General features: G+C 39.5%; 1 protein-coding gene across 1 annotated transcript in view; it reads left to right on the top strand.

Moving 5' to 3' along the window:
- Window positions 1-25,086, top strand: part of ascc3 (activating signal cointegrator 1 complex subunit 3) — a 301,858-nt gene that overhangs the window by 167,787 nt on the left and 108,985 nt on the right. The window contains exon 11 of the mRNA XM_047360681.1: window positions 12,336-12,500. Within this exon, the coding sequence (XP_047216637.1) occupies window positions 12,336-12,500 (165 nt within the window). The remainder of the gene's footprint in view (window positions 1-12,335; window positions 12,501-25,086) is intronic.

Raw genomic sequence — 25,086 nt, 5'->3', positions numbered from 1 at the left:
AATATTCTGAATTTGGAGATTTTATTAAGGGTCAGTTACAATCATCAAAATTAAAAGAAATCAACATTTGAAATATACCTGTCCGTGTGTAATGAATGAATATAATACACAAGTTTCACTTTTTGAATGGAATTACAGAAATAAATAAATTCTTTCATGATATTCTAATTTTATGATCAGCAGTTGTAGATGCAGTAGCAGAAGAACTCATCATCGAACTTATCATCGAGCAAAAAGTGACTGTGTAGGTTACCTTTCTACATCTCAAAGTGACTGTAAACCATGATTGTGGCTCAGTGTGACGAGATTCCGGCAGTTGAAAAGTTATAGGTTCGATTCTAGCTTCCTCCCCTGCTACATGTCAACATGCTCCTTATGCCCACATTGCTTGCAAATCAGCGTATCGGTGTATGACTGCTTGCCTATTTGTGTGTACGGCTGGGGAAATTTTACTTCTTGTGTAAAAGTGCTTTGAGTTGTCAATAAGACTAGAAAATCATTTACAGATTGGGCTGTTTGAAAATAGTTTTCTCTGTTGGGCCACCCGCCATTTTGGTCAGGCAAACAATTGTTACTACGCAGCTCAGTATGCGTCGCAACAGCAGACATCACAGCTCAACAGGCGTTGCAGCTCTGATGTCACCAGAGTTTATAAAAGCCCGAGGAAACAAACGTCTAACCGCCATTTCCAGCCGTAGTGTCACGAGACTACGTTCGGAGGCACATTCGAAATAGAAGCTTGCGGGCGGGCTTACTTTTATCTCTGCACTGGCCATTTCTTGAAAGCTGGAAATCTGTCTGATACAAGAAGATCAGAAGATTCATATTCTGATCAAAGACCGTCAGACGCAGGTGAAAACCAACAGGGATTTTGTTTCCAAGAAGATGAGTTTCCTCTTGGATTTCCAGTCGATTGCAACGGTTTCTCATTTTTCTTTATTGTTTTGGAAAATAGGAGAAGTTGACCGTCTGGAGTTTGTCACGGACGCATTACAACTACAGGTCTCCCCATTTTCCTTCAGACCCACGACCCCTCCTCAAGCCAGTGAAAAGAAATCGACATCAAAGTAATTTCGTTGTTTTTATACTAAATCGGATAGGTGTATTTAGAGGTCTGGGCAGGGTGAGGCATAGCTAAGGTCAATTAGGATCACCACTAGGTAATCCAAGGTAAGATATGCTAAACTGTTTTGATTTGCTGTCTGAATACTGTGAAACTACAAAGCATGGTTGCGCTCAACAAGTTTGGGTGTTTTTGTCCTGCTGATTGCCAATCAGCCAGGAGTTAAAGCTGAACATTTTTCATTGGTAGCAGACTGCAGTCTGGACCTTGTTCCATCATTTTATTACCCTTGGGGTTTTTCCTCCAAGCTCCCGCCTTAGAGTTTTACAACCCTCAGTTCGAGATTTGGTGGCTAAGGGCTGCTAGATGCTCTGTGTCCTGTGCGTAGCCCTATGGTTCTACAGGCCGTTGGCCGCTCTCGAGATGCACCAACGGAAGAAGACTTACCGTGTAGTGGTTCTGTTCCACTTTCCAAGTTAATTCAAATTGTTGTGTTATTCTCATTTGTCCATAAACTGCTGGTTTGATCTTTATAGAGACTCAGTGCGCATATATTTTCTTTTTTTAAATTATTTTTAGTTAGTAGTGTACCCCTTTTATAGAATAGTACATACTCAATTAGGTGTAAGAGGGACTGTAAGGGGGCAGTTGTTTTAATAAATGTTCACATAGATAAAGAGACAGCGTTTGTGTTTATTTTGTGTAGGAGTGATTATCTGTCAAGATAAGGTTATTGTTCCCCACCATTCGGTAAAACGGTTGATGACAGAGGGATACTGGTGTGGTTTTGGTTAATAATTAACAATTAATAATAATAATTAACAAATTTTAATTATTAAGTACTGTGAGCCCAAAAATCACATCACCCGTGTGTATCTCTGATTTTTATTTGTAAGAAATTATCTTTGGGTAGAATTTATTACTTCTAAATTATGATTTTTAATTAGAATTTTAATAAATATTTATAATAAATAATCACAATCCCCTACATGTTGCAGCAAGACCAGTTGCTGCTTTTCTGCGTGAAATAAAAGCAAAGATTTTGTTAAATATTTTTGTTTCCACCGACCTAATCCTTGTGTATGTCTGATATACTCAGAAAAAGAATTGCTGCATGATATACGTTTGGTTGGTTGAATAATGAATGCATTTTAAACCAGAATATACAATGTAGAATATATCACCTCCAATTGAGGTTAAGAACGCTTCATACTAGTTCATACTAATAGACTTCGTTGCTTTTCTAACTAGGTTAATAATGACCATAATATTCGATTATATGGACTCAGTTTCATTGCAAAAGAATCAGGTCTTCATTCTGATCAGCTTCATAATTAATTTATATGCCACCACTAAATGATTTAATATTTCTTTTACTTTTGTTTTCATGTTTCTTTGAGCTTGGTGCACCTTTTTGCAAGTTTAAGACCCATTTCCCAGTACTAAAAATGTATTATCCCTCCCACTCTTTAATACTCCACATCATCCACTGAACAGAAGAAAAGAGCAGTTTAGAGTGCTGTGATATTTTCTCACATTTATCTAATTGTAAGTGTACTCTCATGGGGATCAAACACAGGGGCACACACACAGTTGCACAAGCTTCATTTAGAAGGGTTCTCGTCAGTGACAAGCTTTTAGTTAACATGTTTCATTCCACTAACTGTCTTTCTCTGCCCTCCTCATTCCATCTTTATCCCACATACCTTTTCCTCCCACTTCTTCCACTTGCAATGGCTGCTGTAGTTACCATGGAAACAGAAAAGGTTTGGATGCTGCCATGTGGAGGCAAATATAAAGGTAGGTGACATCCTGGGATTTCCAGAGCCCCTCCTCTTTCTGTATCCACATAGGAAATACCAGTTAAAACTCCAAGAAGTGGCATCCTCAAAAACAGAGCTTAGTGGAACAGGAGGCATGTGCTGGAATATCTCAGAATGTCAAGTCACTTAAAGGGAATTTAATTGGCTGGTCCTGTTATCAAGCCAATTCTGCTTCGAGGAATTAGTTCAACAAGGGTGCTACAAAACAGAAGTGTGGATGAATTTAAAGGCAAATATATTATTTCAGATTCAAACCAGTTAAATTGAAAAGTGAAATGTCACACTGCTTTGGGTCAGACATCGTGGTTTTAGGATCTTCTTTTGAAAACTAATTACTTACCATGAAGCAGCATAAGTAATTAGATGTTCAGTGCATACTAACATGCTGACCCTGAGGAAGATGCTTATCACCCTCACAAGAGCCATTAAGTAAATAGCTCACCTCCTCCCAGTGTCAAAACAGAACTGTTGGAGACACTAAATGAGTTCCTCTGTTGCCCTGCGTAGTGGAGATTATTGTGTGCATGAGACTTTGTCACACTTGGATTTTTTAGATTGTTAAGAAAGTTTTCATATCAAAAAAAGGCAAAGCAGTTTTGAAATTATTTTATTTACGAAGGAAAACAAAAGCTAACCAAGCCAGCTTGGACTTATGTGAGAAAGTAACTTCCCCCTAAATTTAATAACTTGTTGTGCTACCCTCAAGTGAAACTGGAAAATAGTCTAATACATCAGTGAAAGGGAATTTTGGCCCACTTTTCTGTGCAGAATTGTATTAATTCAGCCTCAGTGGAAGGTTTTTAAGCTTGTTATGGTTTTAGTTTTTACTTGTGCAGTGAGCTTGAGTGTTATGAAAGGTACTTGTATATAAAATGCATTATTATTATTATTAATATTAAAAAGCTTGTTCAAGGTCATACCACAACATCTGAATCGGACCTAAGTACAGACTTAGACTAGGCCCCTCTAAAACCTTTGGAGGTGGCCTTGCTGGTGTGCTTCAGATCATTGTCCTGCTGCATGATCAATTGAGCTCGAACTCATAAACTGTTGGGCTGATATGGGTGGACATGTCTTGAATATTAATATATATCTTGAATGTGTTTTTTAGCAAATGTTTGACAAGCCTTTGTGTTCTTTTTGGTCGGGGTTGTTTTGGACTGGAAATAAAGCCATGGACTGCTTTTCATGCCCAGTCTCTTCTTATTGTGGAACCGTAAATGCTGACCTTAACTGAGACAAGTAAAGCCTGGACAGCATTAGATGATGTTCAGATTTTTTGTGATCTCCTGAGTTATCTGTGCGCTCTTGGAGTAAGTTTGGTGATGTTTTGTTCATATTGTCAGACCAGTTCTATTTAGGTGATAAATTAATTCCACAGGTCTGGCATTATTCAGACCTGGGTTTGGCTACTGAAATTTAACCAAAAAATGTGGTTAATCAGAGTTAATTTTGGATTGAGAAAGGGTTAGACAATGTTTTGACATAACACTGAAAACTATTTTTTGTAAGTTCTCAGGTTATTTATGCCTAATGTTATAATTTGTTTGATTATCTGAAATATGTAAGTACAAAAAAGCTGTGTCAAATATTTTTCATGGCACAGTAAATTGAATGATTTCTTATTCTCATTAATACCTTTACAACAACAAGCATAATCATAATAATTTGAATGTAAAACATTAGTTTGAAAATGCAAAAAAATGTCATGTGGGACTTAGATAACTGCTGACTAGCTTTAACGGTTTATTTGAAAATAACCTTGGTTGGAGTACTTGATGTGTGGTATTGATGATGAGGTGTTCTGGAGGAGGTTGAAAAGATATAAAAATGTTTTCAGATTTCCTCCAGACATAATAGCTGCCAGTTGTTGGATATAAATTTGTTTTAATATGTGAATTCATTCCTACATGGAGATAGTTATTTGATGTTGTAAATTAATTTGTAATATGTTATTACTGAGCATGTAAAGTGTCCAGATATGCACAAAACCCTAAAACTGCCTCATAAATATTCTGACCAATCATATGTAACAAAAATCCCAATAAATGCTGCAGAAAATATCACTGGTGTCTCCCATATGCTGAACACGTATCTGGTATAGAATTAACAATGAATAAAGAGACATCCATCTCTATACCTGCCAGAGAATGTCAGTAATGTAAAAAATGTCTGACACAACTTGTTTTCTACATCAGCCACAACAAAATATGGTGACGACAGGCAATAAATCATCAGTATGTTGTTCCTGTCTGAAGCCAGCACTGTGTTCATGACACTTAAAATATATGGTATACAGGTCCTTCTCAAAATATTAGCATATTGTGATAAAGTTCATTATTTTCCATAATGTCATGATGAAAATGTAACATTCATATATTTTAGATTCATTGCACACTAACTGAAATATTTCAGGTCTTTTATTGTCTTAATACGGATGATTTTGGCATACAGCTCATGAAAACCCAAAATTCCTATCTCACAAAATTAGCATATCATTAAAAGGGTCTCTAAACGAGCTATGAACCTAATCATCTGAATCAACGAGTTAACTCTAAACACCTGCAAAAGATTCCTGAGGCCTTTAAAACTCCCAGCCTGGTTCATCACTCAAAACCCCAATCATGGGTAAGACTGCCGACCTGACTGCTGTCCAGAAGGCCACTATTGACACCCTCAAGCAAGAGGGTAAGACACAGAAAGAAATTTCTGAACGAATAGGCTGTTCCCAGAGTGCTGTATCAAGGCACCTCAGTGGGAAGTCTGTGGGAAGGAAAAAGTGTGGCAGAAAACGCTGCACAACGAGAAGAGGTGACCGGACCCTGAGGAAGATTTTGGAGAAGGGCCGATTCCAGACCTTGGGGGACCTGCGGAAGCTGTGGACTGAGTCTGGAGTAGAAACATCCAGAGCCACCGTGCACAGGCGTGTGCAGGAAATGGGCTACAGGTGCCGCATTCCCCAGGTCAAGCCACTTTTGAACCAGAAACAGCGGCAGAAGCGCCTGACCTGGGCTACAGAGAAGCAGCACTGGATTGTTGCTCAGTGGTCCAAAGTACTTTTTTCGGATGAAAGCAAATTCTGCATGTCATTCGGAAATCAAGGTGCCAGAGTTTGGAGGAAGACTGGGGAGAAGGAAATGCCAAAATGCCAGAAGTCCAGTGTCAAGTACCCATAGTGAGTGATGGTCTGGGGTGCCGTGTCAGCTGCTGGTGTTGGTCCACTGTGTTTTATCAAGGGCAGGGTCAATGCAGCTAGCTATCAGGAGATTTTGGAGCACTTTATGCTTCCATCTGCTGAAAAGCTTTATGGAGATGAAGATTTCATTTTTCAGCACGACCTGGCACCTGCTCACAGTGCCAAAACCACTGGTAAATGGTTTACTGACCATAGTATCATTGTGCTCAATTGGCCTGCCAACCCTCCTGACCTGAACCCCATAGAGAATCTGTGGGATATTGTGAAGAGAACGTTGAGAGACTCAAGACCCAACACTCTGGATGAGCTAAAGGCCGCTATTGAAGCATCCTGGGCCTCCATAAGACCTCAGCAGTGCCACAGGCTAATTGCCTCCATGCCACGCCGCATTGAAGCAGTCATTTCTGCAAAAGGATTCCCGACCAAGTATTGAGTGCATAACTGTACATGATTATTTGAAGGTTGACGTTTTTTGTATTAAAAACACTTTTCTTTTATTGGTCGGTTGAAATATGCTAATTTTGTGAGATAGGAATTTTGGGTTTTCATGAGCTGTATGCCACAATCATCCGTATTAAGACAATAAAAGACCTGAAATATTTCAGTTAGTGTGCAATGAATCTAAAATATATGAATGTTAAATTTTCATCATGACATTATGGAAAATAATGAACTTTATCACAATATGCTAATATTTTGAGAAGGACCTGTACATCACATGCAATACAGCCGTGTACACATACATACATACAGGGGTTGGACAATGAAACTGAAACACCTGTCATTTTAGTGTGGGAGGTTTCATGGCTAAATTGGACCAGCCTGGTAGCCAGTCTTCATTGATTGCACATTGCACCAGTAAGAGCAGAGTGTGAAGGTTCAATTAGCAGGGTAAGAGCACAGTTTTGCTCAAAATATTGAAATGCACTCAACATTATGGGTGACATACCAGAGTTCAAAAGAGGACAAATTGTTGGTGCACGTCTTGCTGGCGCATCTGTGACCAAGACAGCAAGTCTTTGTGATGTATCAAGAGCCAAGGTATTCAGGGTAATGTCATCATACCACCAAGAAGGACGAACCACATCCAACAGGATTAACTGTGGACGCAAGAGGAAGCTGTCTGAAAGGGATGTTCGGGTGTTAACCCGGATTGTATCCAAAAAACATAAAACCACGGCTGCCCAAATCACGGCAGAATTAAATATGCACCTCAACTCTCCTGTTTCCACCAGAACTGTCCGTCAGGAGCTCCACAGGGTCAATATACACGGCTGGGCTGCTATAGCCAAACCTTTGGTCACTCATGCCAATGCCAAACGTCGGTTTCAATGGTGCAAGGAGCGCAAATCTTGGGCTGTGGACAATGTGAAACATGTATTGTTCTCTGATGAGTCCACCTTTACTGTTTTCCCCACATGCGGGAGAGTTACGGTGTGGAGAAGCCCCAAAGAAGCGTACCACCCAGACTGTTGCATGCCCAGAGTGAAGCATGGGGGTGGATCGGTGATGGTTTGGGCTGCCATATCATGGCATTCCCTTGGCCCAATACTTGTGCTAGATGGGCGCATCACTGCCAAGGACTACCAAACCATTCTTGGGACCATGTGCATCCGATGGTTCAAACATTGTATCCTGAAGGCGGTGCCGTGTATCAGGATGACAATGCACCAATACACACAGCAAGACTGGTGAAAGATTGGTTTGATGAACATGAAAGTGAAGTTGAACATCTCCCATGGCCTGCACAGTCACCAGATCTAAATATTATTGAGCCACTTTGGGGTGTTTTGGACGTTTTCCTCCACCAGTATCACATAGTGACCTGGCCACTATCCTGCAAGAAGAATGGCTTAAAATCCCTCTGACCACTGTGCAGGACTTGTATATGTCATTCCCATGACGAATTGATGCTGTATTGGCCGCAAAAGGAGGCCCTACATCATACTAATAAATGATTGTGGTCTAAAACCAGGTGTTTCAGTTTCATTGTCCAACCCCTGTATTTGTGTACGTGTATATATGGACATTACCGGCCAAAAGTTTTAGAAACACTCTGGGTTTCTTTAACACTGAAATATTTGTACCTGCTAACAAATGTGTCACCTTTTTCATGAGGACCTACAGTTATTTGTTTATGATTTTGCTGACACTGCTTCAATAGTATTATGAAATGCTCTGCTTTATTAAACATGTAAACAATCGTATGGCATGAATTTTTATTTCAATGCACAGAAGACAGTGATTGAATGTTGTTCCCAAGCAACAATGTACATCTCTAAAGGTTGATATTTGTGTGTTTGTAATATCTACTGAAATTAGTGTGAGCAGGCTCATAATTAAGAAGTCAATTTAAAACCTTTTGGCATGTGTTTATTTCAAACCTTCCCCAGATTTGGTAAATCCTTTGACACTCCCCCTCACTTTCTCTGAGCATAAGCAGGCTTTTATTATGCTGCAGCGCTCATTTTAGTAATGCCTTCATTTTTTATTGGCTCTTTCGGGTTAGTACCGTTATCTCTTCAAGTTTATGAAGCATTTCTGTGATTTAAACTGTCACAATTTCTTTGAGCTGCAGTTACTTAAATTAAATGTAAAACATGTTCTATAAAATCTTCCTTAAGTACGAGTAGATTTAGTGTTTATTTAGTATTTAGTATTTATTATTCTTGAATAATTCTTAATTAGTTGATGAAGGCAAATAACATGAGTTATCCAAACAATTGCATATTTTCTTTGTTCATTCTGGTGTGTATTTAAAAAGCAATTAAAAGAAGCACTTTGGCCTGTTCTGCATTTGCTGGAGCCTCCGTGTAGATCAACCAATACCTCCAATTAGGAGCAGCCACTTCCTTTTCTGTGAGCACGGCAGTCTCTAATGGCTGAATACATTGATTTAAATTCAAACTGGAGGGGATTTAATGAACTGTTTTCATAGGGAGAGTTCTAATAGGATTCACAGACACAGACAAGTTGCCAAACAGTTCACCCATGATTAATTATGCATTGTAGTATTTTTCTTGAAACAAGAGACCAAAACTGCACCAGAATCATATGCACTTACCAATGTGCTGAGAGGGTGTCTGTTGACATTTGGTACAGATAATTTGTTGATACTGTTGAATATAATTAGTCCGTGTGGAATTCCAAAACAAAGGCAGACATGCTGACTGTTCATTGCGTCGCACAAGTGTAGAACAGAATCTGATCATTTTTCAATGGAATAAATGATAGGCTGACATTATATTGATCCGCTATTGTAAGGTTCTTTGACTGTTGCTATTGTTTAGTCTTAATGGTGCTTTGTGTGCTTCTGAGCTTTAGAGAATGGTATAGGTTATGATTCCAACATTATAATTCTGAAGGGACTGAAGAACTGGAGTACTTGCCCCCTGGGCAGGTTCACTTTACTGATGTAAACTTTTGTTTACCAACCAACTGCATGGTGAAAATTACCTTTTTTTTACATTACACACACTGTGTCCAATTATATTCGATAAACAGATGTTATTAGCAGGAATATTATCTGAAGTTGCTGCAAAAAAAACAACAATCCCTTAGAATCTCATGGCCTTTATTCAAAACACCATAATACTGTGGTTTTTAAGGCACATTGAAACTGCTCTGCTGAAGGTGATAAATAGTATGTTGCTACCCATAAGCTTTGGTGACAAGACTGTGCTGATATTCCTACACCTGAGCGTTGCATTTGAAAAAAATTCTCATAGACAGTCTGAAATAGTGTTTTGGTATTAGTGGCACAGCTCTTCAGTGATTCACCTCATATTCAGATTGTGCATCTTCTTGGAAGACAAGGGTGCATTTTGTTTTTACTGTATCTGTTTTACTTTATATGATTCCACTCACTAAAATCATCAAAAAGTAAAATCTTTCCTTTCACTTGTAAGCTAGTGACACCTGGTGTAGATCACTTTAAAGTCCACAGATTTCCTTTAATCTTTCCTTTTTCCTGAATCAATCGCATAACAATTCCTGGGGCATATTCTAACAGACATGAGACATGATTTTTATGTATTCACTTTTAATAACAGCAATATACATTTGATTGTTTTTATCAATTTCTACAAATTCAACAGAACATTTTTATAAAAAAACATTAGACCCTTCCTCCTCCTTTTTGTGTATTTTATTTACTGTATGTATTTACAGTGGGGAGAACAAGTATTTGATACACTGCCAATTTTGCAGGCTTCCCCACTTCCAAAGCATGTAGAAGTCTTTGATTTTTATCATAGGTACTCTTCAACTGAGTGACAGAATCTAAAACAACAATCCGTAAAATCACATTGTGATTTTTAAGTCATTAACTAGCATTTTATTGCACAACATAAGTATTTGCTCACCTAACAACCAATAAGAATCCTGGCTCTCACTGGCCTGTTAGTTCTTCTTTAAGAAGCCCTCCTGTTCTCCACTCATTACCTGTATTAACTGCACCTGTTCGAACTCGTTATCTGTAGAAAAGACATCTGTCCACACACTCAATCAATCTCCAACTTCTCCACAATGGCCAAGAGCAGAGAGCTGTTTAAGGACATCAGGAATACCATAGTAGACCTGCACAAGGCAGGGATGGGCTACAGGAAAATAACCAAGCAGCTTGGTAAGAAGGCAACAATTGTTGGAGCAATTATAAGGAGATGGAAGAAGTTCTATAATACCACACCTCAACAGCAAGGTATTCATACAAACAATAACTGACAGAGACTATGAGCTGATTGGCTGTTTCTGATAATGAGGTGGTGCCCTGACTTGGTATCTTTGCTAAAAATTATCCACGTTAAGAATTGCTGTGGGTACCTAATAACGGTTATTCATAGCCAAACCTATTGTTGCACAACACATGTATGCTGAGAAATATGATATTGATATATTCAGGTGGCTTCAGATATTGCCACCCAATATGTTCATTTTTAGTGACATAGATGGTCAAATCTTAACCTCGACAGGAATCGGTCTCTGGCAGACATTTTTCTTTTAAGCTTATGATTATATATATTCCAGAGGTGTAATTTTTGAGGTTTCACATCAGATATAAATGGGGTGACATCTAGAGATGATGTAGCTTCATTCTACAAAGCTACAGATTTATTTTTATGGTGTAATGAATACTGCAAAAGATTAGGAAATATTGTCATATTAGTATTGCTTTAATTGTGAAATTCAACATTTTATAATGTTTATAAGGAGATGAATCAGCCTGTGACATCAGACAGATGTATTTTAAAAGGATTATGGATATGGTTAGGTAAACATGCATTTCACATGTTGAGGGAGTTCTCTTTTTAAATTTCACATTAGATGTGGATGAAACGGATCGAGTGACATCTATAGATTGTAATCTGAACAGTGATACTGGGATAATAGACAATTTAAAAAATATATATTTTTAATATATTGACTCATAGTTAATGTCCATATGTGGGGCTTTAATTTTGAAATTACACACCAAATATGATAACACATTTGAGGGACATGTTTGAAGTGTTTACTGTTAATTTGTAGAAAAATCATCCTGGAATAAAAGACAAGAAAAGTTTTGTTTTCAAAGGTTTATTTTTAAAATGCTGGTGGAATATTAATGAGACGTATTGAGTGTTATTTAGGAATTGCACTATTATTTGGGACAGAAATAATCCTTGAATTACAATATTCTTTAAAATATTATTAAGATGGTGATTAATAATGGTTATATTTAACATCCTATATTATTGAAAAATGTATATATAGGAATGTAGAAAGAAAGATGGGAATAAATGGGTTCAGGTTTTTCCGTTGGGGAAAAAAGACATCAGGGATGTATTAGAAGAGAAAATACATCTATTTTTAAGAATTACAAGGGCAAACTATTTATCTACAAAAAATTAATTCATTTATTAATTTACTTATTTATGAATTTTTTCTTAGCTTTGACAGTATTGGTCCTCCATAATTGTACAATCCTGTAGTACCTTTATTGTTCATATTGGTTACAGGTTTGTGACAACCTACCAAGGTGTGTCAGGGACATATTTTTGGCGGCGGGACCTTCTGAATTGATTGTGAGGCAAAATAAACTGGGGACAAATAGACGATCTGACAGGGACTCTACAGTCTGCAATGTACCATCCTCGTGCAAACAGCTTTCAGTAGATGTTTTTTTTTTTTTTACAGCTTTTAGTTTCCAGTCTTGATTCCTAATGCTTTAACGTGGTGTTTGAACAGTCATCGATGTGTTTCACTTTGTTTTCAGATGTTGGTGACAACTCCAGAGAAGTGGGATGTTGTAACCAGGAAAAGTGTTGGGGATGTGGCTCTTTCTCAAATTGTACGTCTCCTGATCCTGGATGAAGTTCATCTTCTACATGAAGATCGAGGACCAGTACTAGAGAGCCTGGTGGCAAGGACTATCAGACAGGTCAGTTCTCCTGCACTGCTGTGTGACCCATGTATCTGAATATAACACTCATTTTACTAAGAGCTTCATCTTAGCTCTTTTGAAATACTTAAACTTCATCTTGGGTTTTAATTCTATTCATTATGCAGGCTCAGTTTTTTTTTTTTTTTTTCTGTTAGCTTTAGCTTAAATGAATTAGCTAAATTCTTTTTAAGCTGAAAGATAGCTGAAATCTATGTACAAATATACATTATTTGTCCCTAGGAGTGCACACAAAAGTACAGACTGATACGTTTTTATGATACTTGTCTGTTTTACAGTCTTTTTATTCAGACCCCTGTTTTTCAGTCAAACAAAAGAAAAATGACCTACATTTGCCTTTTTTCAGTTTATCCTTTTCACTACAGCCCTATACACAAAGGGCCTGATTTACTGAAGATTTGTATGTATAAAAACATGTGCAAACTTGATAGCACACGCAAAGCTGATCTACTAACCAGGAGCAACGAGAATTGCACTAGTGTCGAACCTGCCAATGTAGGTGTTCTCTGGTAAATGCCAGCCTGGCTCAACAGTACAAGCAGTGAGCACAGGACCCACTAGAGGACATCGAGCCTTCAGGCCAGCCTCATGAAATTGGTTTCTAATGGTTTGGTCCAACACATTCACGCTAGTGGCCTGCTGAAAGTCACTTTTTGTAGGTTCTGGCAGTAGTCATCCTGTTCCTCCTTTTACAAAGAAGCAGATACCTGCCCTGCTGATGGGTTAAGGACTCCCAACGGCCCTGTCCAGATCTCCTAGAGTAACTGCCTGTCTCCTGGAATCTCCTCCATGCTTTTGAGACTGTGCTAGGAGATAAACAAACCTTAAGGCAATGGCACATATTGATGTGCTATCCTGGTGGATTTGGACTACCTATGCAACCTCTGTAGGGTCCAAGTATCCCTCTGTGAGGGATCATAAAGATAATGAAATGGGTCAGAACTCATGGAAGGAGACTGCTGCTACAATTGGTAAAGAAGAGTCTGTTTGCCCCTCCTTGAACTGCCACCTTAACGTGGTGGAGGGGTTTGAGTGCTCAATGATCCTAGAGGCTATGTTGTCTGGGGCCTAAATGCCCCTGGTAGGGTCTCCCATGGCAAACAGGCTCTAGGTGATGGGTCAGACAAAGAGCGGTTCAAGAACCCCTCATGACGACTACAAAATCGAGGCACGTGACGTCGCCCGGTACGGCGGAGACGGGGTCCCACCCTGGAGCCAGGCCTGGGGTCGGGACTCGCTGGAGAGCGCCTGGTGTATAAAAAAGTGTATCTATAACTTTTGGTCAGTAGAGTATGTTCGCAGCCATTTTTGATGTGTGAGTCAAGTGTTTCTTCTCTTATTTTCACTTGTAATGTACTGCCACCTGTCCCTTTTGTAGAATATTGCATTGGTGTTAAGTATAAATGACTACATCACTTGTTCAGGTCCATGCACCGTTAGCACTGTTCTTTGTAATGGTGTGTTCACACCAAACGCGATTTCTGCAAATTTTTCGCCTCATTTGTGTGCTTTTGCCCGCTTCATATTCCGCGTGAACTCCGCGTTGGCATTCGGCAACAAGCGGCAACGCTTTGCCGCGTCATCAAATAGGAGGAGCTTCCATCTGCTGCTTGCTGGTTTCAACTGAACATGCTGGACATGGATTTCACGGACAATCACGGTGTTTTACTTGTGGAGAGCCGAAAAACGCCGCCGACATCAATGTCCCTGGGTTCACCAGATTCTTCAGGGACGGGAACAATTCGGAGAGTACCACCACTTACTCCAGGAGCTGCGTCTGGATGATGGTTGATTTTAGCGGTACTTCCGTCTATCCAGGACCCAGTTCGAAGATCTGCTGCCCAGCGTTGGGAGACGAATCGGCCTCCGGGACGCCAACTACCGGCGACCGCAGTGAAGCCAGCCTGAAGCCGGACACTCAAGCTCCGCGGAGCCAGCGGCATCCAGCCCACGGCCGATCCGAGTCAGGCACCCAGATTTCGGCTAGTTGCTCTCTGTTGCTCCCTCTTCTGACGGGCGGTGGTTCACTAGGGACCGTCAATAAGTTTCCGAACCAAACAATCGTGGAAAATCTGAGCACCTGAATTGGATCAACCGTGAGCTAGATGCCGCTAACTCCGCGGAGCTTGAACATCCAACTTCAAACTAACTGCACCGCGGTTTACCGGCGCTGTATCCCCGCTGCTGAACGCCTGTCCATCTGTCTTCGGTGAGTAAATAAATCTCAGCTCAGTAAAAAAACAGCCGATTTTTAATGTCCACATCTCCTAAATATAAGATATTTGTGCCTAAACATAACCAGGCCAGGTCCTTTCTGTACTTGTCTCGGTAAAAGTAATTAGTTGAGTCATACAACTCTGGTTTGCTGCACACCGCCACTATGATCTGGTCCTCCATATTCACTGACAACTGCTTCTTCTCCGCTTTGGTCCTTCACCCTACGTCACAGCCACATCCAGTCCCTGATTGGTTGACGCGACGCAAATTCAGAAAAAAGTTCAGATTTTTCAACTCGTCCATCGCTCCCGCTTCGCTTGCCGCGCCTTCCGCGCCGCGCCCTCCGCTCCTGAACGCGCCTCTACATAGGGATAACATGTAAATTGGCCGCTCCTTTCGCATAAATCGCGTTTGGTGTGAACGCACCTTAACACTGAAGCTGGTCTATAACCGAGCCTTTACAATCTTAACTGTGTTTGAACATTGTGCTCTTATTGTGAAACATCATATGTGGGTGTTTTTTGTTGTTTTAAAAACATTGCTACTTTACTATGAAGTGCTATGAATCTGCAGTAATACTAAAGCACTACTTATATTGCAGTCTGATTTTAACTGCTTCCTTTCCTTCACTAAAAGAAACTGACTCCTCTGTCAATGGTCTGCCATTTGTGTACTTCATATTTTACCTCCCGCTACAGTTGTCTCATTTCAATGACAGCTTAGACATAACTAAGAAAATGAGAAAATAAAAGTAATTCACATGCACATAAATTGCCATTTATTAAAACTGCAATTACATTTGAGAGCTGACAGGATGATTTTCACTTAATTTCTGCCCAGCCTAATCACTGACTTGGTAATAAAAAAACAGAATTATTTGTTTGGATATGTTCCAGATTACTTTTGGTACTCTTTCATGTTTTGCCATGAGACTGCCTTGATATATTACACAGAAATGTGCCCCAGTGGTCCATGCAACTTATCATCAGCAGCATCAATCCCAACCCACTGGCGTCTTGCTGGTGGAAGAAAAAGTAATGATTTCTCATGATGATGACTGGCATGTGTTTATGCAGGAGCCAACCTGGATATTTCACATATTATAGTCATTATGCAAATTTTGCCTGGCTGATAGTTGGTGCAGGCTGTACAGTCCAATATCACATCCTGATGAACTGCTGTCACATGACAGTCTGTGGATATAAAATGATAAATGGAGAAAGGGAGCAGAGCTTGTGGTTGATATTTTTAGAATGCATAGACAGCCTCTGAGTAAATCATGCATCATGTGCTCTGAATTACATTTTGATCCTGAAAATTCCTCCATGTACAAACCCCTTATGCCTGTCCTTGGCACTGAATGACATGACTCACCCTGCAACTGCTTTATAAAAGCCGTTTAAAAGAATGCACTGAACACCATGAAGTTTGTCCAGGTTTAAGATGAACCAACACATCACTATGAGTAGTACACTCTGTAAGTAAGATATACTGTAAAATTGACTTCGTTACACTTTCATAATAAATAGAATACAAATCACAGAAGCTAAAGCAGAAACTCATCCAATGTAAATGGGTAAATGAGAAGAACAGATATGATTATGCATTACTCTCATTCCACTTATAGTTATTTATAGCGGCTTCCAATTTTTAATACCCCCCACCACCACCTGACTTGTAAACCATGAGCAGCAGCCGCATTATCTCATTATTACCATGAAACCCAATGAAGGTAATAATGATTCAGCAATAATGGAGAAACCCCAGCAAGTGGTAAAGTTAGAAACTTAGTAAATGTTATTGTAAGGGAAAAATGTTTCAAAGCACAAGGTAGTTATTTGTAATTAAAAAGAAAATTTGACTTTGCTTTGCAGAGGTATAGTAAATATGTTTTTCATTTGTTAGTGTTACACTCAGGTCTTGAGAAGGCATAGAGAACAGTTGTATGCTAAAGGTAAAGACAGATCAGTGTGAGGGAAAGGATTGAAACAGAGGGGCAGAGATGGCCTGCTGTGCTGAGCAGCAGCAAAGACCTTGTTGTTGAGGTTAACTGCAAGGTAATTGAAAACTGGGCTGTACATGTGACCGCTGTTTACTCAGTTCACATTGTATATATCAGGAGATTAGCTGATATTACTGAAGAAGAGCTGACTGGACCGTTTATACACCTTAACACCCCTTCAGGTTCTACTGCACAACTTGAAAGCTTCTGGGCTGTTTGTTTGCTGGTAGTAGCACATTATCAGTCTGGAACATCTGGTGAGTTGGATTAATCAAATGTTGTGCTTCAAAGTACTAAACCTAGTATGTCAAGGATTGGTACAATTTGTGAGAACAATCTCTGGCAGTGTGATATCATCAAGGATAAATAAATGAAATGTTGAAAGAATGAATTAAAACATAAGCCTGTCAAAATAAACATTAGGCAGCAATTTTATTCATTTAATTGTGAATTCACATTGTTGTGGAGCAATTTCAGCCCTCATGCTCTTCACTTTGACTGGTTGGCCTTTACCTATTACCAGCTCTCTTAAGGTGCCACAGCAGTTCAGTCAGGTTCAGGTGAAGACACTTTGACTCATTGCAACTCCATTCTGCTTATTTCCAGACATTCTGTCATAGATTTACTGCTGTTCTTGGGATAATTGTCCTCTTAGGCTACAGAATTTGTCAGACAAATTCCCAGACATTTAACTCTAGATAGTTGTGGTATACAAAGGAGTTTATTGTTGACTCAGTGACTGCCTGGTTCTTATTGTCTCCACCATTGTGCTTGACATTTGGTTTTAAGTGTTTGTGGTGCATTTGACTTTCATCTAGATTATGCTTTGCCTTCTAACCAAGCATATCAACTCTGTCCTTATCTGTTCCAAGGACATGGATCCTGGTGTGTTGTGGTCACTTTAGAAGCCAAAGCGCAAACTCAGATGGCGGCCTGACCTTATTTTTAAACTAGGTGGAAGTCTCACTTCTGGCAGATGTACCAGCTGTTTGAATGGTTTCCATTTTGGAGTAAGCTATCTTATTGAACATTGTTAAACTTGGAATTGATTAAAAATGTCCATGTTACTTCCCAGACTAATGGAGGACAACACCAGTTTATCTGAGATTATTGCTATGTTCCCTTATTGACATTGTTATCCTTGAGTGAACCTGGAGCTACAAACTGACTAAACTTCTGCTTTCATTGAGATGTTCTGATGATGCTGATGATCACTGAACCAAATCCTTGCATTAATACTATTTGCTTGCTGATAGTCATGTTAATTCCAGTAAAAACAGTATGGTTGCACCGGTTTTGCAGTTTTTCATATTTTGTTAAATACATAAGTCTTGATTAAGACCATCCATCTATCCATTGTCTACACCCACCTATCCTTCCAGGGTCATGGGTGAGCTGGTGCCTGTCTCCAGTGGTCATTGGGCAAGAGGCAAGGTACACCCAGCTTGCCAGTCCACCACAGGGCAACACAGAGAAACACAGGACAAGCAACCATACGTGCACATACACACACACACACAAACACACACACACATATCTAAGGGCGATTTAGAGAGAACAATTAACCTTGGTCATATTTTTGTACTGTGGGAAGAGGCTAGGGTACCTGGATAGTTGATAAAGTCCAAACACCTGTATTTCTGCTTTCATGTATGATACGTCACACTTTAAAGGTGTGTGCACCACTGTGATGGTAAGCCTCCAGCTAGGTAGCATATTTCTTTGCTTTTGTATGAAATTGCAAAGTATTGCACGGAATATTCAGTTTAACTTGGACACTTCTTCTACATGTCATAATATGAAAATGTGTGAAAGTGCAACAGATTTTTGGTATTCATTGTCAAAGAAATGACTCATTTAGTATGGTCTCTCTTATTAGTGTGGGAGAGATTAAAAGCATTGCAACTGACTGCAGCAGAGATTCAGATGCCTTGTTTAAGTGAAACAGTGATATTTTTTTCTTTCGAATGGACAAAAGCAGATAGCCATGTTGACTGAATGAAATTTAGATGTTGCATAGTTCCTCTATGTTTCACATCCCGGCATTCTACTCCAAAGCATTCTATCCCATTTTATCAAATACAGATAACAAAAAAATAGAATATTGTGAAATTGTTCAATATTTTGTCAGCCTCTAAATGCTCAGGACGTCTGGGTCAGCAGGCTACACAATCAGGTGGAAGACTGCTGACTTGACAGACGTCCAGAAGACGGTCATTTACACCCTCCCTTGCAAGCCACGAAAGGTCATTCCAAAAGAAGCTGGTTGTTCAGTGTGCTGGATACAAACATATTCACAGAAAGTTTAGTGGAAGGAAGCAGTTTGGTAGGAAAAGTTGAATCAGCAACAAGGTTAACCTCAGCTCTGAGAGGATTATCAAGCAAAATACATTCAAGAATTTTGGGGAGTTTCACAAGGAGTGGACTAATGCTGGAGTCAGCGATTCAAGAGCCACTATACACAGACAAGTCCTACACATGGGATACAATCATCTTACCTGGGAAACGAAGAAAAAGAACTGGACTGTTGCTAAGTGTTCTAAAGTCCTCTTTTCAGATGAAAGCAAAGTTTGCATTTCATTTGGAAATCAAGGTCCCAGAGTCTGGAGGAAGAGTGGAGGGGTACAGAATCCATGTTGTATGAAGTCCAGTGTGAAGCTTCCACAGTGATGATTTGAGGTGCCATGTTATCTGCTAGTGTTGGTCCACTGTGTTTTCTGAAGTCCACAGTCAATGCAGCCATCTACAAGACACTTTAGAGCTTCATGCTTACTTCTGCTGACAAGCTTTATAGAGATGCTGATTTCATTTTCCAAAAGGACCTGCCACTTGCTCACCCTGCCAAAAGTAATAAGAGCTGGTTCTCTGACCATGTTTTTGACCAGCAAACTGACCTGACCTGAACCCCATATAGAATATATGTGGCATTGTCAAGAGGAAGATGAGAGACACCAGACCCAGCAATGCAGATGACCTGAAGGCATTTTTTTGTTTTTAGATAGAACACAACATGCATGCCTACACTGAGTTCAGCTTTTATCTATTTGATAGCCACAAAGGCTGCATCTTTCAGTTGATCTTTGTGTGAAGAAATTTCCCTGCTCCTCCTCTGCTTTCCAAGTGAAGGAATTGGATGTGAACAGAACACCTCGTAGACCCACCCCCACCTCTTCCATCTTTCTGTCCTATTATTGAAACACCTCAGAGACTCCTGTAATTGATTGTGCTGAAGAAATTACAGAGGGTGCTGCCGACGCACAGGTTCACTTCCTCAGACATATTAATATGGAAATCCCTGTAAACTGAATGAAACCGGCTCCCTTGTTAATGAAAATGTTTTAGAATGTAGCCAGGTATCACTTTGGCATTTTGGTAAAAAGAGCTTTTGTCTTCACCGCTTTGTCCTGGTGGAGTTTAGTCCAACCAGTTTTGCACCCCACACTAATCTTTCTGACAGTAACCTTTAATGTTGCTTAGCTGTTGGGCTTATTTTGCAGTGTCTGACATCATTTAGAGATAGTCTCTTTTCAGTCTGAACTAAAAGGCATGCCTTCTGGTGTCAGTTGCAGAAATATTAGCCAGTTAAAATGCACTCTGGCTCAAATCCTTTCCTTCAACAAAATGTTTAGTCACAGGATCTTCAAGGTTTTTCCCAATCCTAAAACGGAGGCTAAAAAAGGTAAAACAAACAAAAAAAAAGATAACAAAACTGCATTTTCTTCACCAATAACCGAGATACACCATAGCAAAATGTTCCTAATTGATTTTATAAACAAGGTTATAAAGATATGAACTAAACAGGGAAATATGGCTTTGACATCGATATTACAACATGAAACAGGACAGCTCTTTAGTGAACAGACAGGTAAAGCAATGCCAAACATTCTAGAGGTTGACATGTAGACACATTTTTGAATACTTCCATGTTCTGTTTATGCATACAGTTAATATTTTTGTAATATTCATTTAATCTTAATTTGTGAAAAAAGTTATTAAATTAAATTAATGTGCATTTCTCAGGTTACTCCCACCCCTTCTTTTGTCCCTTGGCACTTAATTCAGGTGTAATAAAAATTTTCCACAGAGAAATGGGACATTTTAGTTATCACTGATTAATGTGCTGAAACATAAATGTTTACCACCATTATTCAATAGCATGTCTCATTTGTGTTTCAATAGCACAGGAAGATATACAGCCTCAGGTAGAAAACATTGTGACATCACATTCCTAGGCATTAGTATTTGATAACCAGATAAACAAGTTTTAGAATTTTTGAAAATGTTCAGAAACTTCACAGCAAAGCCCCATAGCTCTTACACATCGTGCTACTGCATTTACAAAACTGCTCTTTAAATATCGCAGCATGGCATGACATGTTTTCTGATTCATTCAGCTAATACCTATCTGATTAATTGAGGGGCACTCAGAACATTGAACTTACATACCCAGATGGTCAGTTCATTCTTCTATGTGGAAGGAAACACATATAACGAGATAGCAAAAGTAATGTACCCAATCCTACTGCATTTGAACCCTTTATTCCACATACTTGATCCTAATATACATCCACTATTCAATTTATTTCAGTGCCATCTATGTAGCGCTAATTCACAGTAATAAAATTGATTCTATTAAAAATAAAATCATTGGCATCCTTCCAAACACAATCCCTGCTGAAAGTGACTAATGATATTCTTATAGCTTCAGATAGTGGACTTGTGTCTGTACTTGTCCTGTTAGATCTCAGTGCTGCATTTGATACAGTTGATCACAATATTCTCTTAGAAAGGCTGGAATATGCTGTAGGGATCAGGGGAACAGCGCTAGGCTGGTTTAAATCTTATTTGTCTGACAGATTCTAGTTTGCTTATGTAAATGATAAATCTGCTTCACACTCCAGGGAGTACCACAGGGTACAGTGCTTGGCTCAAAACTCTTTAGAATGAATATGCTTCCAGTTGGTAAAATTATCAGATGGCATGGGATAAATGCAACAGATGTGTACATACATTTTTGTACACACAAATAAATCAACATAGAAATGAAAGACATTTTAGTTCTTGTGACATAATTTTTAAACAGTCAAAATTTTTTTGTATCAAGAAGCCCACAACTCTTCCTATAAAGGAAAGAAAAACAAAACCAACTTTAGACCTCAGTAAATATAACTCAAAATATGCCAATACAAATATTTCTTCAAAAACCTTGTAAAATTTATTAATATATCATTGTCAAACAATTAAGCTTTTTTCCTGTTTTTCTTAAGTAAACAAAATAATTAATTTCACCCACCTATTAATATATCCAGGAAGGACATTGACATTTACATACACTGACTGATGCTGTTATGTGTTGATCATACTGTGTAGATATATAGAAATAATCTCAGGAATCTGATTGTGGAAGCAACAGAAGACTTAAACATCAAAAGTCAACTAAGATTTTTTGCCATAGGTCAAATTCAGTTGTTTTTATCAGCCCCTCTCCGTCAGTAAAAGGTTACATTGAAATTTTGCTGCTTGATTTAGGTATGAAGGAAAGATTTCAGTAATCATGTGAAAAATATTTCCCAAATTGCGAAGAAACTTTAATGTAAGGTAGACTGTAACGTGCAGAGCTACAGGGGTTAGACAATGAAACTGAAACACCTGTCATTTTAGTGTGGGAGGATTCATGGCTATATTGGACCAGCCTGGTAGTCAGTCTTCATTGATTACACATTGCACCAGTAAGAGCAGAGTGTGACGGTTCAATTAGCAGGGTAAGAGCACAGTTTTGCTCAAAATATTGAAATGCACACAACATTATGGGTGACATACCAGAGTTCAAAAGTTTGTGAGACAGGTCGGGAAAAGATGGTTGAGGAAATGACAGGGGACATGAAAATTAAACTAATTTATGTCTTCAAAGTGAAGGAAGGCTACTATAAATATACACATCACAGTGCTTCAGACTAACAGTTCCCACTGTCAGAGATGTCTTTATGAAAAAAGGTTTAAAGGAGACCTTTGGAGATCAGGATGAAATCTGGAAACTTTTTGGTAAAATCTGTGGAGCCTGCAAAAGGCCTGAGGCTGAAGTGGAGGTCCAGTAGGCCCTAAAGGAACAGCCAGAGTTGCAATGTTTTGCTTTAGATCTATCCATGGGACAGAATGACCTAGTCAAAGCCCAGGCCTAAATCCAAGCTGTGAACATTGAAAAGAACAGTAAAGACATACAGAGGTTGGACAATGAAACTGAAACACCTGTCATTTTAGTGTGGGAGGTTTCATGGCTAAATTGGACCAGCCTGGTAGCCAGTCTTCATTGATTGCACATTGCACCAGTAAGAGCAGAGTGTGAAGGTTCAATTAGCAGGGTAAGAGCACAGTTTTGCTCAAAATATTGAAATGCACACAACATTATGGGTGACATACCAGAGTTCAAAAGAGGTCAAATTGTTGGTGCACGTCTTGCTGGCGCATCTGTGACCAAGACAGCAAGTCTTTGTGATGTATCAAGAGCCACTGTATCCAGGGTAATGTCAGCATACCACCAAGAAGGACAAACCACATCCAACAGGATTAACTGTGGACGCAAGAGGAAGCTGTCTGAAAGGGATGTTCGGGTGCTAACCTGGATTGTATCCAAAAAACATAAAACCACGGCTGCCCAAATCACGGCAGAATTAAATATGCACCACAACTCTCCTGTTTCCACCAGAACTGTCCGTCGGGAGCTCCACAGGGTCAATATACACGGCCGGGCTGCTATAGCCGAACCTTTGGTCACTCATGCCAATGCCAAACGTCGGTTTCAATGGTGCAAGGAGCGTAAATCTTGGGCTGTGGACAATGTGAAACATGTATTGTTCTCTGATGAGTCCACCTTTACTGTTTTCCCCACATGCGGGAGAGTTACGGTGTGGAGAAGCCCCAAAGAAGCGTACCACCCAGACTGTTGCATGCCCAGAGTGAAGCATGGGGGTGGATCAGTGATGGTTTGGGCTGCCATATCATGGCATTCCCTTGGCCTAACACTGCCAAGGACTACCGAACCATTCTTGAGAACCATGTGCATCCAATGGTTCAAACATTGTATCCTGAACGCGGTGCCATGTATCAGGATGACAATGCACCAATACACACAGCAAGACTGGTGAAAGACTGGTTTGATGAATGAGAAAATGAAGTTGAACATCTCCCATGGCCTGCACAGTCACCAGATCTAAATATTATTGAGCCACTTTGGGGTGTTTTGGAGGAGCGAGTCAGGAAATGTTTTCTTCCACCAGTATCACGTAGTGACCTGGCCACTATCCTGCAAGAAGAATGGCTTAAAATCCCTCTGACCACTGTGCAGGACTTGTATATGTCATTCCCATGACGAATTGACGCTGTATTGGCCGCAAAAGGAGGCCCTACACCATACTAATAAATGATTGTGGTCTAAAACCAGGTGTTTCAGTTTCATTGTCCAACCCCTGTAGTATGCAGTGAAAGCCCAGTCTGCCGGCAGGGATTGGTTGGCCCTTATCTTGATGGGATGTTTTGACAGGTACTGCATCACATTAAAGGCCTTACCAATCTTCCCTGTCACTTCCAGCAGGAGGCTCTCAGATAGGGCAGCCCACCGTCTTCCGACTCCCACTTTAGTGCTTCATCCACTTGCCTATGTTGATAGACAACATATTGAATTTTCCTCATTTTTCTAAGGCAAAACTAAGCCAGAGTTGGAGCAAACCTGTTTAGCCTTAGTAGTTTACAAAGGTGAGTAGCAACAGGGTATTCTTTTGCATGATCTTAGCTCCATTTCACATGTAGTCTAAGCAGATTGTTACATCAATATTTTTCTAGTCACACTGTCTTGCTGTAGGTTTTATTTCTACTGACACAGCTTTGTTTAGCTTGTAATTGTATGACTCTAGCCAAAGCAGAATAACTGTTGAATTGAGCTGGGGTTTTGGACCGAACTGTTTTCCACCAGAGGGAAATTAAAATACATTGAAAGTCATATTTTTAGAGCCAGTTTTGCAAATCACTATTGTCTTAAATATACATTTAATATATGCATTATTCAGCAATTCTTAAAAAAACATTAATAGTTCTCTGTTAATTATTCTTTATAATTTTACACTGTAGACTTTGCTAAACCTATTTCCTGCTTTTGTCTTCATTTAGCGTCCTCTGGGAGGAGTCTGCTATTACAAAGAATGACTTGGACTCATATTAATAACCTATGAGTTGATTTGAACTCCTAAAAATTAGGGTAGTGGAGACAGTGACAGCGTGTTGTTTATCATTCTGTATCAGATCTGCCTAATACGGTGGCTGGGAGGTACAAATCTAAAACACTTTTATAAACCT

Source organism: Girardinichthys multiradiatus, chromosome 3 (assembly GCF_021462225.1).
Source record: "Girardinichthys multiradiatus isolate DD_20200921_A chromosome 3, DD_fGirMul_XY1, whole genome shotgun sequence".
NCBI classification, from domain to species: domain Eukaryota; kingdom Metazoa; phylum Chordata; class Actinopteri; order Cyprinodontiformes; family Goodeidae; genus Girardinichthys; species Girardinichthys multiradiatus.
Note: the sequence above shows the minus strand (reverse complement) of the source record. Positions and strands in the feature narration are given on the sequence as shown.